Raw genomic sequence first — 14,815 nt, forward strand, 5'->3', positions numbered from 1 at the left:
TTGGTCCTTGATTTAGTTCCATTAGCTCTGCACTTAAATTATTAATTTCTGTTTGCACTGGGTTGTTTAAAGAGTCTAATACTTGTTTGGCATCAGTTAGGAAGACTATTTTGCCATTGATGGAGGTGTCGGATTCCATGATTAACTTTATTTCTTTGCCAATGCTTCAGCTTTATAGCTCGTACAGTGAGCTCCTGTTGCCCTGTACTTTTCTTGTGATCTCCATTAGGCCATTTAATGTACATTCCAGCTCCTCCAGATTTGCCTGCAGTGCCGTACCATCAGTGTATATTCTATTCTAATCCATTATTTTCTGGGTAATTTCTGTGACTAATTTGAAATTTTGTTTGAGGTTTTGCGATGTCTTGCTGAGGATTCCTTTTATATAATTGATGACAGCTGGTTGTGCCTCCACCAAGGGGGAATGTTGAAAGGCTGTTTCACGTCAATATGCATATCCTTTATGCTAGAAGTGCATTCAATTTTTCTGTCTGTTTCGATGAAATTTGATCCCTTTAGTCTTTGTTTTGACTTATTTTTGGAGCGTTCATGGAGTTGTTGTTTTGGATATGCTTTTATCTTTATAAATTGTCCCAGAATTGTTTGGTTCTTTCTTTCTGACAAAGATTCAAAACAACTCAGTGTTTCCATTTGTATGATTGGGGTTGATCGGATTCCTCCAGTTATACATCTCAGGTTTTGGTTTTGGACCTAATTTAGTTTTTCCATCTGGGTGTTTGTGCATGTACCCCAGGCTGCTATTCCATATTCCAGTGATGGTCGAACATGATCTTGAAATGTCTCCTTCAAGATATTAATGTTTATCCCCCATTTAGTAATGGAGAGCTTGTTCATGATTTTGGGGCGTTTTAGTCCCTTTTTCTGACTTTCATTTATCTGATTTTCCTATGCATGCAGAGTATTACAGAGCACCCCTAAATATTTAGGTGCCTGATTGTTTGCAAGGGATGTCTCCAACTTGGAAACTGATGCTTTCCTTTTTGGTAGACAAACTAAAGATTTGTATAAATTGTTTTTTTGGCCATTGATATTTATGAACCGCATTTGAGTCCTGTGATCTTAATTGTTCAAAGTTATCTGCAATCGTTCTCTTGCTGCTTCAAAATTTTGCGCTGAGCTTAGTAGTGTCAGACCATCTGTATACATGGACATTTTAACTTCTCTGCACAATACATTCAATATGTCATTGATAAAAGTCAGAAACAGAGTTGGAGACAAGACACCCCTTTGCGGTACTCCCTGTTTTAAGTGATGCTTGTCTGCTTTGGATTCCTTGTATTTCTATCTTGCTCTTTCTAGTGTGTAAGGAGCTCTCTATCCAATTGAACATATTATGGGAAATTTTACAGTCTTCGAGTTTGAGTGGTAGCCCATCTTTCCAGACTTTGCAAAAGCTGTATCCATATCAACCCCGAATATCCACGCTAGTCACCTCTGTTAATAAAATACTTTTTTTTCTTCTTCATAATCATTTTTCACTTTTTCAAGCCTAAAGCAGCTATATTTACAACAATGACAATAATACATAGCTAACCTGCTGAGAAGATTGAAGGCAGCAACCTGAACTTTCCATAGACCAGAATTCAGCAGTGGACACAGGTGATTCAAAACAGTTTTCAGGTTGTCAGGTATCCCTGAGTTGTCGGTGAAAGTTAGTCGGGCAGGAAGATCATGGTTGAGGATGAAATTTGGTGGACACAGGCTGACAGCAGATGCTACATTATTTATCACAGAATTCCACGACCTTGATGGGCTACATTTCAAAGATTCCGAAGCTAGATAAAAAAAATCAACAAAGTGTTAATTCAAATTTTTTGGAGCAAAAAATATAAAGTAAATGATAAATTATATACAACAGATCTTTATTCACCATCAAGATAAGGTACACAAAAAATTGAACATTGATTTTAAATGTTGAAAAATATGAACTATGGATTATATATAACATATTTATACAATAAAAATGGTCCAAAAGAAAAAAATCTGTTGGATAAACAACATCTATTTTGTTGTTGCTGTCGCCATACTAAAACAAACTGGTCTGCATACCTGTCTACTTGAACATTTCAAAATCAGTAGCCAATACAAAACTCATCAGTAATAAATGGTACAAGTTAAGTAATACTCACCAATTAACAACAACATCAACAACAACAACAACAAACAAACAAAAACATTTTTTTTAAAAGAAAAGAAAAAAAAATACTGCATACGTTAAATAAATGTTGTTGACCTCCACCATTACGAGCTGGCAATCGACTAAGCTATCATAGGCGTGAACTGAGCAGTAGCCTTTATAACTTTAAGTGAACATTTATTTTTCTTTCTTGGATAACTGTGAGAACTTAAAAGAAAAAAATAATGGGGTTTTTTTTCTCTCACTAACACTATGCCCAAATTGCTGTGAAATCAATATCCTTAATATTTCTTCCATCTCCATATGTCCGAAATTGTTACCTAAGTTCCTTAACAATTACGGACGATCCGTAAAAGTAGGCAGGTATGGGTCTGATTATCTTAATGCACTTGCAAAACTTTTTAAAAAGAAAAACAAGCAAAAAAAACCAAAACAACAGAATGAGAGGAGGATAGCGGGACATATGACAATAAACAAGCACATACTAACCAATGGAAACAAATCTAGTGAGAGTTGGCTGGAAAACTCCTTCAGAAAAGAACTCCTCCCACTCTGTTTTGGTCTTCTGGCTCACGGACATAGAGGGAAGAGAATCGGGCACTTCCTTATCGATGATGTGGGCTGTGGCAAACGTGAATGCTGCAAAATGGGCTAAGTGGTAGGTTGAGGCCATCAACGCGTGCAGCTCCAGACTGGAGACACTGGTGACTTCTACTTCAGATAGAAACTAAAATTACAAACAAATGAAAAGTAATAAGCAAAAACAAGAGAAACAGTAACCGTAGTAACAGCAACAAAACAGTACTAATACTAACAACAACAACAAAAATGACAATAATAATAATAATAATAATAATAATAATAATAATGATGATGATGATGATGATGATGATGATGATGATGATGATCGACATTACAGAGGCCTAGTGCCATACCACAAGACCACAACAGTAACATAAAGAAGAGGTCGATTCAAATCAAGCCATGAGAGAAACAACTGACCTGAATCCATTCGACCATAGTACAAAGAGTAAACTCCCAATATTCATCCATCCCATAGACATGGGTTACAGTCATCGCCCTGGCAACACACGTGTTGTACATCAATTGGTCTGTGTTAGACCAGTCTTTAGCATCACTGAAACAATATGAATAGTAATAATAATAATAATAATAATAATAATAATAATAATAATAATAATAATAATAATAATAATAATAATAATAATAATAATAATAATAATATTGATGATGATGATGATGATGATGATGATAATAATAAAATAATAGTTTTATTTCCTCTGGACAATTCACACTTAGTTGATAATGCTACATATATCAATTTCTGGTTATAAGATAGTGTAACTCTTTCTCTTACATCTGTCATTCAAGGCATGTTATGCTAAAACTTGTTAATTTCATAAGACACATTTAAGAGAAACGAATGGAATATAGTCCTCTATTACTTTATATTATATATAGCTACTTTATCATTATTAAGGGGATATTTTAATATATGATACATAGCTACTATTATAGAATATGCGTGGTATAGTTGTAAAAGGTTGTTCCAATTATGGAGACTATGCACTGAATTAGTTAATACGAACACCACTTAATTGGAACGATCCCTGTGTAATGGTGTTGTTCCAATAAAGCGGCTTGCATTGTACCAATTTCTATAGCGTTAACCAGACAATAGCCATTGCTTGCTACCCTTGGGATAGTATTTTCTTTCATATCTAACAAACAAGTTACCCAAATACTGGACAGATGGGCCAGATAGAAATCTTTATTGCAGCCATAATTGATTCCATTCCCTTTGTATGTGGAGCGAGTACCTTATTGTTTGTTTGTATTTTAAAGGTTTTACGGTGCTTGCAACACACAGAAGTCATATCAGCGCCAGTAAAAAGAAAGAAAATGAGATACAGCTGTGCTATCCCAACCCCATACTGGACCAAATCAATGTTAAATGACTGAACAAAAGGTGACTACATAGCAATCAATCAGGATTTCTTACCTCCCTGTCAAAAGATGTACATCCTTTTCTCTCAATGATTTTGTTATGTTTAGTGTCAGGTTGAAAAAAGATTTCCTGTCCTCATAGGTCACATGTTTACAGTATGACAGGAGATGGATAAAGTGAAACAAACATTCTGTAAGGGAAAACAAGACATTTTATTCTTGTATGATATTAGTAGACCTGCCAACCCTTCATATTCCAAAAGTGGAATCAGAACATCAGAAAATAGGAATTTGAGACAAAAGATAGGAGTCTTTTAACAATGGATAATTCTATATCAAAATTACCACCACTTTGCCCCCAAACTCATAAAGACAGTATTCAGGCACAACTGGAAAAACTACACATCACATGTGTTAAGTAATGGAATGGGGAAGGGGGAAAGAAGTGCAACTAATTTTCCTACTTATCTCCCTTTTTGCAATCATTAACAAAAAATTCACCTTTTTAATCCCCCATTTTTCTTTTTATCATTATTATCATTTATGAAAATTGGAATTTAAGAGACAATGGTGAAATAGTGGAAAAGGAAAAGTGAAAATAGGAAATGATTCCACCAAAAGCAGGTGGGATGGCAGGTATGTATTTGTCTAAAAGCCATTGAAGAACATCTAGTATACCCGCTTTTAAAAAAATAACATAAAATAGTTCCTATTCGAACCCCTTCTTCAGACAACAAAAAAACAGTTTTAATGAAAATATTTCATAAAAATTCCCGGTAGGCTGGAGAAAATTGTATTTGATGTTGGCTGTACAAGGATTTGGAGCACAAAAAGTTTTGTGTTTAATTCTGACCTGCAACTTTCAATAAGCAAATGGTCTCTGACTCCAGAATGGAAGAACAGACGGATGTATAAGCCTGAACGATATCTCTGCCGGTCCACACTGCTTTGTCTAACAAAGTAGACTCAATACTGACAGCTTCCTCCTTGTTGAGGATGCATCTGAATCAGGAATTGGAAAGAAAAATTTTTTTTTAAAAATAGATCAATGACTGGTTGGTGTCAACTATAATCAGCACCAATTTCGAATATGTAAGGCGCTCTTAAAGGTTTGTTTGTTATTGTTTTTTTGTTCTCTTTGACATTCTACACCTGCGCACAGTGAGAGATTATGAGTAAAGTCTTAAAGTGCCTTCTCCTAGGACTTAACTTGGTGTCACCCAAAGCCAGACTAGAATGGGTCCTATGGGTCAGAATCTAGGTGCCATACCACACGACAATAACAGCACCAAGTTGTGGCCATTCTGAGTGTGTACAACATAGCACAGTGCTTGTCATTGGGATGATGGAGGAGGAGTAGTAGACGAAGTAGAAGAAGAAGAAGAAGAAGAAGAAGAAGAAGAAGAAGAAGAAGAAGAAGAAGAAGAAGAAGAAGAAGAAGAAGAAGAAGAAGAAGAAGAAGAAGAAGAAGAAGGAAACTGCATTAACACTCATATCTCAAGGTGTTGATAAAATAACATTATATGGGCTTTAATTTGTCACTTACTAATAAAAAACTAGTTAACATTTTTTGTTTTCTCTTTTCATTTTGTTGGTTCTTACAGTAACAATTTTACATTACTTGTTATTTAGTTTTATTTGTGCTTTTTATTTTCTTCCTCATGACATTGAGACAAATAAAATTTAAAAAGCCAATTTTTGCAATATCCTACATACAAGATCCAGTGAGTTAAAGAATAGGATTATTTAAAAGTTCCAATCATCAGGGACAACACACTATCTCGTTTGTCCAATATCATGTGTACATGAATATCATGTACTTTATGTCTTCCTCTCACTCTTTGTCGTATTGTAGAAACCCCTTGGAATGGAGAAGCAAACAACACTTCCAATCAGACATCAATCAGCGAGAGAGAGAGAGAGAGAGAGAGAGAGAGAGAGAGAGAGAGAGAGAGAGAGAGAGAGAGAGAGAGAGAGAGAGAGAGAGAGAGAGAGAGAGAGAGAGAGAGAGAGAGAGAGAGAGAGAAGAGAGAGAGAGAGAGAGAGAGAGAGAGAGAGAGAGAGAGAGAGAGAGAGAGAGAGAGAGAGAGAGAGAGAGAATAGAAGCGTATAAATCTTATCATTAAAAACAGCCAAACTTTTTTGTCTTCTTTTTCTGTCCCTCGAAAAAGGTGATTGGTGGAATGTTTGTTTTGCACTGTTTCAATATAAACAAGTTGCACTTATTTTCTTCATGTTCTACACATTTTCTCTGGTACACTTTAGTCTTGAATTACTCATATATTTTCCACTTAACAACATGCAAGTTAAATTAGGGTGTCCCATTTCTTACCGATGAATGAATCTAGTCTGCAGCAGCTGTGCCCCATTGTTGATGGATCTCTTAGAATGAAGTTCTTTTCCTGATTGGAGTAAATCAACTAAACACTTCTCTAGTCCCGAAGCAACAGTCAGGGAGGACGCTTCACAACTGAATTGAATAATTCATTTTAAAATTAAATTTGGGTTTCAATATAGCACATTATTATCCCAAGTCAACTGCAACACTTAATAATAATAATAATAATAATAATAATAATAATAATAATAATAATAATAATAATAATAATAATAATAATAATAATAATAATAATAATAATAATAATAATAATAATAATAATATTAATAATAATAATAATAATGATAATAATAATAATAATGCATTGCATTTGTTGAGCACTCTACCATATCTCGAGGAAATAATCAGATCACCTTACAGATGCATAAACACATCAGTTCAGAATGTGACCCATCAGCAAAGTATGTATGCATCAAAGTATGCCACATAGTAGTGTGTCATAAATGTGACCCATCAACAATGTATGTATGCATCAAAGTATCCACATAGTAGTGTGTCATAAATGTGACCCATCAACAATGTATGTATGCATCAAAGTATGCCACATAGAGTAGTGTGTCATAAATATGACCCATCAACAATGTATGCATGCATCAAAGGATGCCACATAGAGTAGTGTGTCATAAATGTGACCCATCAACAATGTATGTATGCATCAAAGTATGCCACATAGTAGTGTGTCATAAATGTGACCCATCAACAATGTATGCATGCATCAAAGGATGCCACATAGAGTAGTGTGTCATAAATAGGACCCATCAACAATGTATGCATGCATCAAAGGATGCCACATAGAGTAGTGTGTCATAAATATGACCCATCAACAGTGACTGCATTAAATTGTGCCATATGGTGCACAACAGCACTGCCAGATGCCGTGTTATCATCTGTTTGTATTTTAACATATAGGGTCAAGGTCATAGACTAGTGTCTGTTGACAGTTCTGGAACATATAATTCAGAAATGTGAGTGGAGCAGGCACTTATGTTGATAACAACAAGAAACGAAGTGAGTAGGAAAGTGCCAGAAGACAATAGAGAGTAAAAATTTTGCGGTAGCGATGGGGATTGGAACCCGCGACCTTACTGGTACAACAATTCCGCCTGGCTGGGGAGACTTTACCGTATGAGCATATGAGATATCCACGTTCCCTCAGGCAAAGTTGTCGTACCAGTAAGGTCGTGGGTTCGAACCCCCATCGCCGCTGCAACATTTTTATTCTCTATTGTCATGTGGAACATATAAGCACACTCTTTAGATTCAAAGTTCAAAGTTCTAAGCATATGGTACATTTAATAGTACTCATGACATTAATAAAGTGGATGTCTAGGTCCTGTTCATGCAAATTAATATCCATTTAATTATATGTGATGTGTTCATCTACTCACAACAAAAGTTTTTATTATCCAAATAGCCATTGTAATTTTTGAGGTCCTTACCATTTTATAGCAACTTCAACCAATGCCTGGATTTGCCTCCCTGTCATGCGCGACACAAAATCAGCAATTTCCTTCTGCAAATCTTCAGCAATGTTCAAAATGTCTTTTTGAACTTGAACCTGGAAAAGCAATGACTAGCATGTTTCACCTATTTTACCAGTGATTCTTAAAGACATAGATAGCAGTTTTAAAACAAGCATAAAGCAATTCATATTTTATAAAATCTCTTGCTCACGTTTTTTCCTGATACATGTAGTTGCCTTCCACATTGGGCAGGTCAACAAAATCGTCCATGTTTGACATATCAGTGCTGACAGTTCACAATTCGCACAATTTTTATTCTGTTACAAATAGTAGTCACAAAAGTTTACAATAAAATATCAAAATGAATTATTGGAGATTGCAAAAATCTAGATTATTGCTTATTAGCAAAATATTGGACAGATACGATATCAAATCCATAATCAAAAATGGAAAAAATCTTGTGCAAAATTTGGTTTTTAAAGATTGAGACTTTGGAAATTTGGACTTAAAAACCTGAACCATGGGCAGTGGGATTTGACCTTTACAAAATCAAATGATTCCAGTTTTACCAAAACCAATGGCAGGTCTGTAATAAGATGTTACAGAGAAAAATATGCGGCATATCAGATGGCAAAGATTATCCTTTCTTTAAAAAATATAGCATTGTGGAGAACATTGTGCTTATTTGAGTCAATAAAAAAATTGATACGGCGCACAACTCTACTGAAAGATTTGAAAAATAGAAATGTATTTTTTACAGATAGATAAACAGATAACTTGATTTCCTTTTATAATTTAAAGTCAGTTTGAAAGTTCGTTAAGTCAAACAGATATCATAAAAAATTTACCGAAGACACTAACACACTCATGGCCACACCCTCAACTCTATCTGTCCAGTAGAGTCCTTACTTCCGTTGTGTTGATTTAGCGGTGATCAGTGTTGTTATGTAGTAGTAGTGTGTTCTCATTGCGTGTATGTTTATGTGTGTGCGTGTGTGTGTGTGTGTGTGTGGTGTATAGATAGTTCGAAGATGATGTCACTCAGGTCTTTGTTACTCTTTTTGCCATCCGCGTTTATGAGTAATGCTCACTGAACTGTATTAACTCGACTATAAACTTTCATGGAGACACACAGTTTTGTGTGTTGGTCCGTTATACTTCGGGATGGCAATGTTATGAGCTTCTTAGCCAAGCGCATACTATCTATATTTGTGTGTATATGTGTGTTTTGGAATGTGGTTGTGTGGAAGAAAAAAAAAAAAAAAAGGGGGGGGGGGGGGTGTCCATCAAGTAGAGAAATTCCTGAGCAAGGGGGGGGGGGGGGGGTATTTGCTAGGAACTGTCAGATTGGCATTTTTCAGCAAATCGTGGCATTCATAGTGATATAATTCACTTGATCACATAACGGTATTCGGATTTACAGAAATTTTAAACAAGTTTCACCGATTAACAACATCAACTAATATTACTGCTGATATTACTGTCGTTTTTATGCGATCGATGTGATAATTATTGCCCTGGGAAATATTTAGTTAAACGTTTCGGCAAACTGTCAATTGGTTCTGTCTAGCTTACAGCCCAAACAAACCAAAAGTAGACAGATTCGGGGACTTGATATTTATCGCATCCGCTTCAGATTTTCATTTGACCTCACATAAGTTAAGTAAAGGGGAGACATTCCGAAAGCTCCTACATCCCCAGTATTCATTCAATTTGTATTTTTACCGTTGATCTTTTGTCAGGCATTTATTTATTCAATTTGTCATCATATAAAAGCGTTTTAAAAACTAGAACAAACCTTGACAGATTTGTGAAAGTTTAAAATTTCCTAATTTGACCATTGTTTTGATTCTCGGCCGCCATTTTAATTTGTGAAGTATTGAAGGTAGTGCAAAGCACCCCCAAGTAAAGCGTGGTTAAGACTTGCGACTTATTGATATTGATATCTACTGACTGATAAACTAAAATCATGCCGAATAAAGCATGGCAGCAATGACAAGCACATCAATTAAAATGTGCATCTAATCGTAATCAAGCTAATCAAGAAAATGATTCTGGCAATATCGAATGAAAATAGTTCTTTCCCCGCGAAATTGCGGGCTTTTTACTGGTTTTTTATGAAGGACAGAAAGGCTAACATTGTCCCCAGGCATGCAGGATTGAGTTGAATGGCTTATGGCACCCAGCCAGTCATGTCTGGGTTATGTCTGGTGTGTAGTGAAGCGCCATCGCTATGTCTGGGTAATGTCTGGTGTGTAGTGAAGCACCGTCGCTATGTCCAGGTTATGTCTGGTATGTAGTGAAGCACCATCGCTATGTCTTGTGTGTAGTGAAGCACCGTCGCTCATGTCTGGATTATTTCCATCTTTTCTCCAAATAAACATTGGAAAACTATTTCACCTGAGATTGAAGGAAGGGAATTTTTATTTCATTTCATCTATTTTGGCTTTATTCTTTTGTTTAGAATCAGTTGAATTACTCACCACTGTATCTTCTGTTTGACTGGAATGCATTACAAATAGAAAAGCTGTAATCTGGACGAGACAGTTCATTTCTCTGTCTGTCAAAGACTGTATCACAATCCTAGGATTAACCTCCTCTGTTTCCTGAAGTCCGTGAATGGTTCTGATTGTCTTCAAGTTGTAAAGTGATAACAATGAAAATAGTTCGAGTGCCATGGCAGTTTGATCAGAGTCCCCGTTGTTTTTTTGGCAAGGATAAAACACTCTTCCATCGATGTAAAGTTCATTGATAATCTAGTGAATTGTCATAATGATAATAATGAGATTCTTAATAATAATAATAATAATAATAATAATAATAATAATAATAATAATAATAATAATAATAATAATAATAATAATAATAATAATAATAATAATAATAATAATCATGTTAATGATCATGATAATATTAATAAATGGCATGATGATGATGATGATGATGATGATGACGATGATGATGATGATGATGATGATGATGATGATGATGATGATGATTAATTAATATAATAATAATAATAATAATAATAATAATAATAATAATAATAATAATAATAATAATAATAATAATAATAATAATAATAATAATAATAATAATAATAAGGTGGCGTTTTTATGCACCTCCGTTGGAGGTATACAAAAACACACCATTTTGATGCACCTCTGTCGGCAATGATGGTTAATTAATGAAAAAGTTGCTGCATACGTCCATGAGGTTTAAATAGTTTTAGATTGTAGTTTAGCACGCTGCTTAGTGATTACCGATGTACGTTTATACAATGATAATAAATTAAAGAAAAATAACAATAAATTTTAAAAATCAAAGGTAAAAAGAAACATGGCACACAAATACTGATCTCAAATAAATAAATAATTTTAGAAAATTAAAATCCAAGTTTGTTTTTTTTAACTTGATAAAAAGCTTTTGAAAAACAAAAAAAAACAAAAAAAAAAAAAAAAAAAAAAGAAAAAAACCCAAAAATGATGTTTTTCTCATTTAGGAAACATAAAAAATAAAAATAAAAATGTCTACAATGGGAATCGAACCAGGTATTTTCAAGGTTAAAGTCTGACAGCTTGTCCACTGCACTACGGAGCCACCTGAGTGTTCATCACATTTAATAAGGTCTTTCTAAAACATTATTTTACCTTCAAAGCAACTTCTATTTTCTGGTTTCAGATTTCATTTTTTAAAATCATTAATATTCTTATAAAAATTTATTAACAAAACCATCCTACAGATGTCACAATATAACTTTCGGAATGTCCAAATAAGAAACACAGTATCGCTGATGAAATTAGGTGGCACGACGGAGGTGTATAAACATGATCCATTAAGATACACCGTCAACGGAGGTGCATAAAAACACTACGTAATAATAATAATAATAATTAATAATAATATATAATAATAATAATAATAATAATAATAATAATAATAATAATAATATATAATAATAATAATAATAATAACAATAGTAATGAGAAGAAGAAAAAGAAGAAGAAGAAGAAGAGAAGAAGAAGAAGAAGAAGAAGAAGAAGAAGAAGAAGAAGAAGAAGAAGAAGAAGAAGAAGAAGAAGAAGAAGAAGAAGAAGAAGAAGAAGAAGAAGAAGAAGAAGAAGAATTTAATTATGACAACAACGATGATGACGACTACGATGATGATGATATATGATTAGTATTCAAGCATATCACCTACTGTGTAAACAACTAGGCCAGCGCACACAAAACAGAATCCCACAATACAAGAACAAACTGAATAATTATCTCTGAACAGATGATAGATAGCAAATAAATACGAAACCAAACAAAAAAGGTGACTTACATCAGTGAGCTCATCAACATAAAAAGGATCCACATTGAGAAGGTTATCTAGGACCTTTCTATCTGTCTTTTCCATTTCTTCTTTATCCTCAGTAGTAGAGTCACCATTATCCCAGTCTCCATCAGAGGCGATTACAACAGATACAAGCCATTCAACTGTCTCGGAGACACGATTCAGGCTATATAGAACAAATGATATAATAAATAATAATAGATATTTCAATAATAAATAAATAAATATTATAATTGTGTTTTCATATAGAACAATACCCACTATAGATATGCTCAAACATGCTTTACAAGAGGTTTTAAAATTCAACAGCATAAATTAACTTGTAGGACGAAACATGATGCCTGTTAGATATTATTATAATTTGTTTTTGTTTTTTATGGAGATAAAGCTGTTACCAATCAGATACATATTTTACAACTGAGTGCGGTGAGAGAATGTGAGTAAAGAGGCTTTTCTAAGGACCAAACTTTGAAGCACTCACAGTGAAATTGAAACCAGGGACTTGCAAGCCTACGGGCAAGTACCTGTATGCAGTAGAAATGGAAATAAACTTTTCTTTGCTTCACTCAGACTACTATGCAATAGAAAGGGAAATAATCTACTCTTTGCTTTGCTCAAACTACTACGCAGTAGAAATGGAAATAAACTTCTCTTTGCTTCACTCAGACTACTATGCAAAAGAAAGGGAAATAAACTACTCTTTGCTTCACTCAGACTACTATGCAGTAGAAAGGGAAATAAACTACTCTTTGCTTCACTCAGACTACTATGCAAAGAAAGGGAGAAAGACTACTTTTTCCTTCAATCAGATAGAAAGGGGGGGGGGGGGGGATAAACTACTCTTTGCTTCAATCAGACTACTATGCAATAGAAAGGGAGATAAACTACTCTTTGCTTCACATAGACTATTATGCCAAAGAAAGGGAGAAAAACTACTCTTTGCTTCACATAGACTATTATGCCAAAGAAAGGGAGAAAAACTACTCTTTGCTTCAATCAGATAGAGGGGGGGGGGGGGGGGGGGAGATAAACTACTCTTTGCTTCACTCAGACTACTATGCAGTAGAAAGGGAAATAAACTACTCTTTGCTTCAATCAGACTACTATGTAATAAAAAAGGGAGATAAACTACTCTTTGCTCACTCAGACTATTATGCAAAAGAAAGGGAGAAAAATTACTCTTTGCTTCAATCAGACTACTATGCAAAGATAGGGAGAAAGACTACTTTTTCCTTCAATCAGATAGAAAGGGGGGGGGGGGGGGGGGATAAACTACTTTTTTCTTCAATCAAACTACTATGCAATAGAAAGGGAGATAAACTACTCTTTGCTTCACATAGACTATTATGCCAAAGAAAGGGAGAAAAACTACTCTTTGCTTCACATAGACTATTATGCCAAAGAAAGGGAGAAAAACTACTCTTTGCTTCAATCAGATAGAGGGGGGGGGGGGGGGGGGAGATAAACTACTCTTTGCTTCACTCAGACTACTATGCAGTAGAAAGGGAAATAAACTACTCTTTGCTTCAATCAGACTACTATGTAATAAAAAAGGGAGATAAACTACTCTTTGCTCACTCAGACTATTATGCAAAAGAAAGGGAGAAAAATTACTCTTTGCTTCAATCAGACTACTATGCAAAGAAAGGGAGAAAGACTACTTTTTCCTTCAATCAGATAGAAAGGGGGGGGGGGGGGGGGGGATAAACTACTCTTTGCTTCACTCAGACTACTATGCAGTAGAAAGGGAAATAAACTACTCTTTGCTTCACTCAGACTACTATGTAATAAAAAAGGGAGATAAACTACTCTTTGCTCACTCAGACTATTATGCAAAAGAAAGGGAGAAAAATTACTCTTTGCTTCAATCAGACTACTATGCAAAGAAAGGGAGAAAGACTACTTTTTCCTTCAATCAGATAGAAAGGGGGGGGGGGGGGGGGGGGATAAACTACTCTTTGCTTCAATCAGACTACTATGCAATAGAAAGGGAGATAAACTACTCTTTGCTTCACATAGACTATTATGCCAAAGAAAGGGAGAAAAACTACTCTTTGCTTCAATCAGATAGAGGGGGGGGGGGAGATAAACTACTCTTTGCTTCAATCAGACTACTATGCAATGGAAAGGGGTATAAACTACTTTTTGCTTTACTCACAAAAAGAAAATTACAAGAAGACTAGCCCAAACCTTATGATTGTTCAAACTTGTATTAAATTTCGATCACAAATCACCATAGTGCTGTTTAAATACTAGATTACAGTAAATACATCTCAGCAAAAAGGCCTAACAACTTATTTAAATCTGCTTACTCGTCAATGGTCTTTAACTGAGTGGACACCCAGTTCCTGATTGTAGAACACACTTCGAGAAGATGGTGGTTGTGTGACGGCAGATCTGACACGATCAAACCAAATCCTGCTGATATAACGGTCTTCAACTTGCCAGTGGTTTCAACTGTCAAACAATAAATATTACATGTAGAAATA

General features: G+C 34.8%; 1 protein-coding gene across 1 annotated transcript in view; it reads right to left on the reverse strand.

Moving 5' to 3' along the window:
- LOC144968208 (E3 ubiquitin-protein ligase listerin-like) overlaps positions 1-14,815 on the reverse strand; it is a 57,410-nt gene that overhangs the window by 13,801 nt on the left and 28,794 nt on the right. Inside the window, exons 14-23 of the mRNA XM_078906328.1 lie at positions 14,639-14,783; positions 12,315-12,492; positions 10,471-10,743; positions 7,964-8,082; positions 6,459-6,596; positions 4,980-5,128; positions 4,182-4,317; positions 3,161-3,296; positions 2,648-2,885; positions 1,556-1,796 (exon numbers count right to left, since the gene is read on the reverse strand). Coding sequence (XP_078762454.1) covers positions 1,556-1,796; positions 2,648-2,885; positions 3,161-3,296; positions 4,182-4,317; positions 4,980-5,128; positions 6,459-6,596; positions 7,964-8,082; positions 10,471-10,743; positions 12,315-12,492; positions 14,639-14,783 — 1,753 coding nt within the window. The remainder of the gene's footprint in view (positions 1-1,555; positions 1,797-2,647; positions 2,886-3,160; positions 3,297-4,181; positions 4,318-4,979; positions 5,129-6,458; positions 6,597-7,963; positions 8,083-10,470; positions 10,744-12,314; positions 12,493-14,638; positions 14,784-14,815) is intronic.

The sequence above is a fragment of the Berghia stephanieae genome, chromosome 3, assembly GCF_034508935.2.
Source record: "Berghia stephanieae isolate SIO BIC M18660-M18661 chromosome 3, UCSD_Bste_1.3, whole genome shotgun sequence".
NCBI classification, from domain to species: Eukaryota; Metazoa; Mollusca; class Gastropoda; order Nudibranchia; family Aeolidiidae; genus Berghia; species Berghia stephanieae.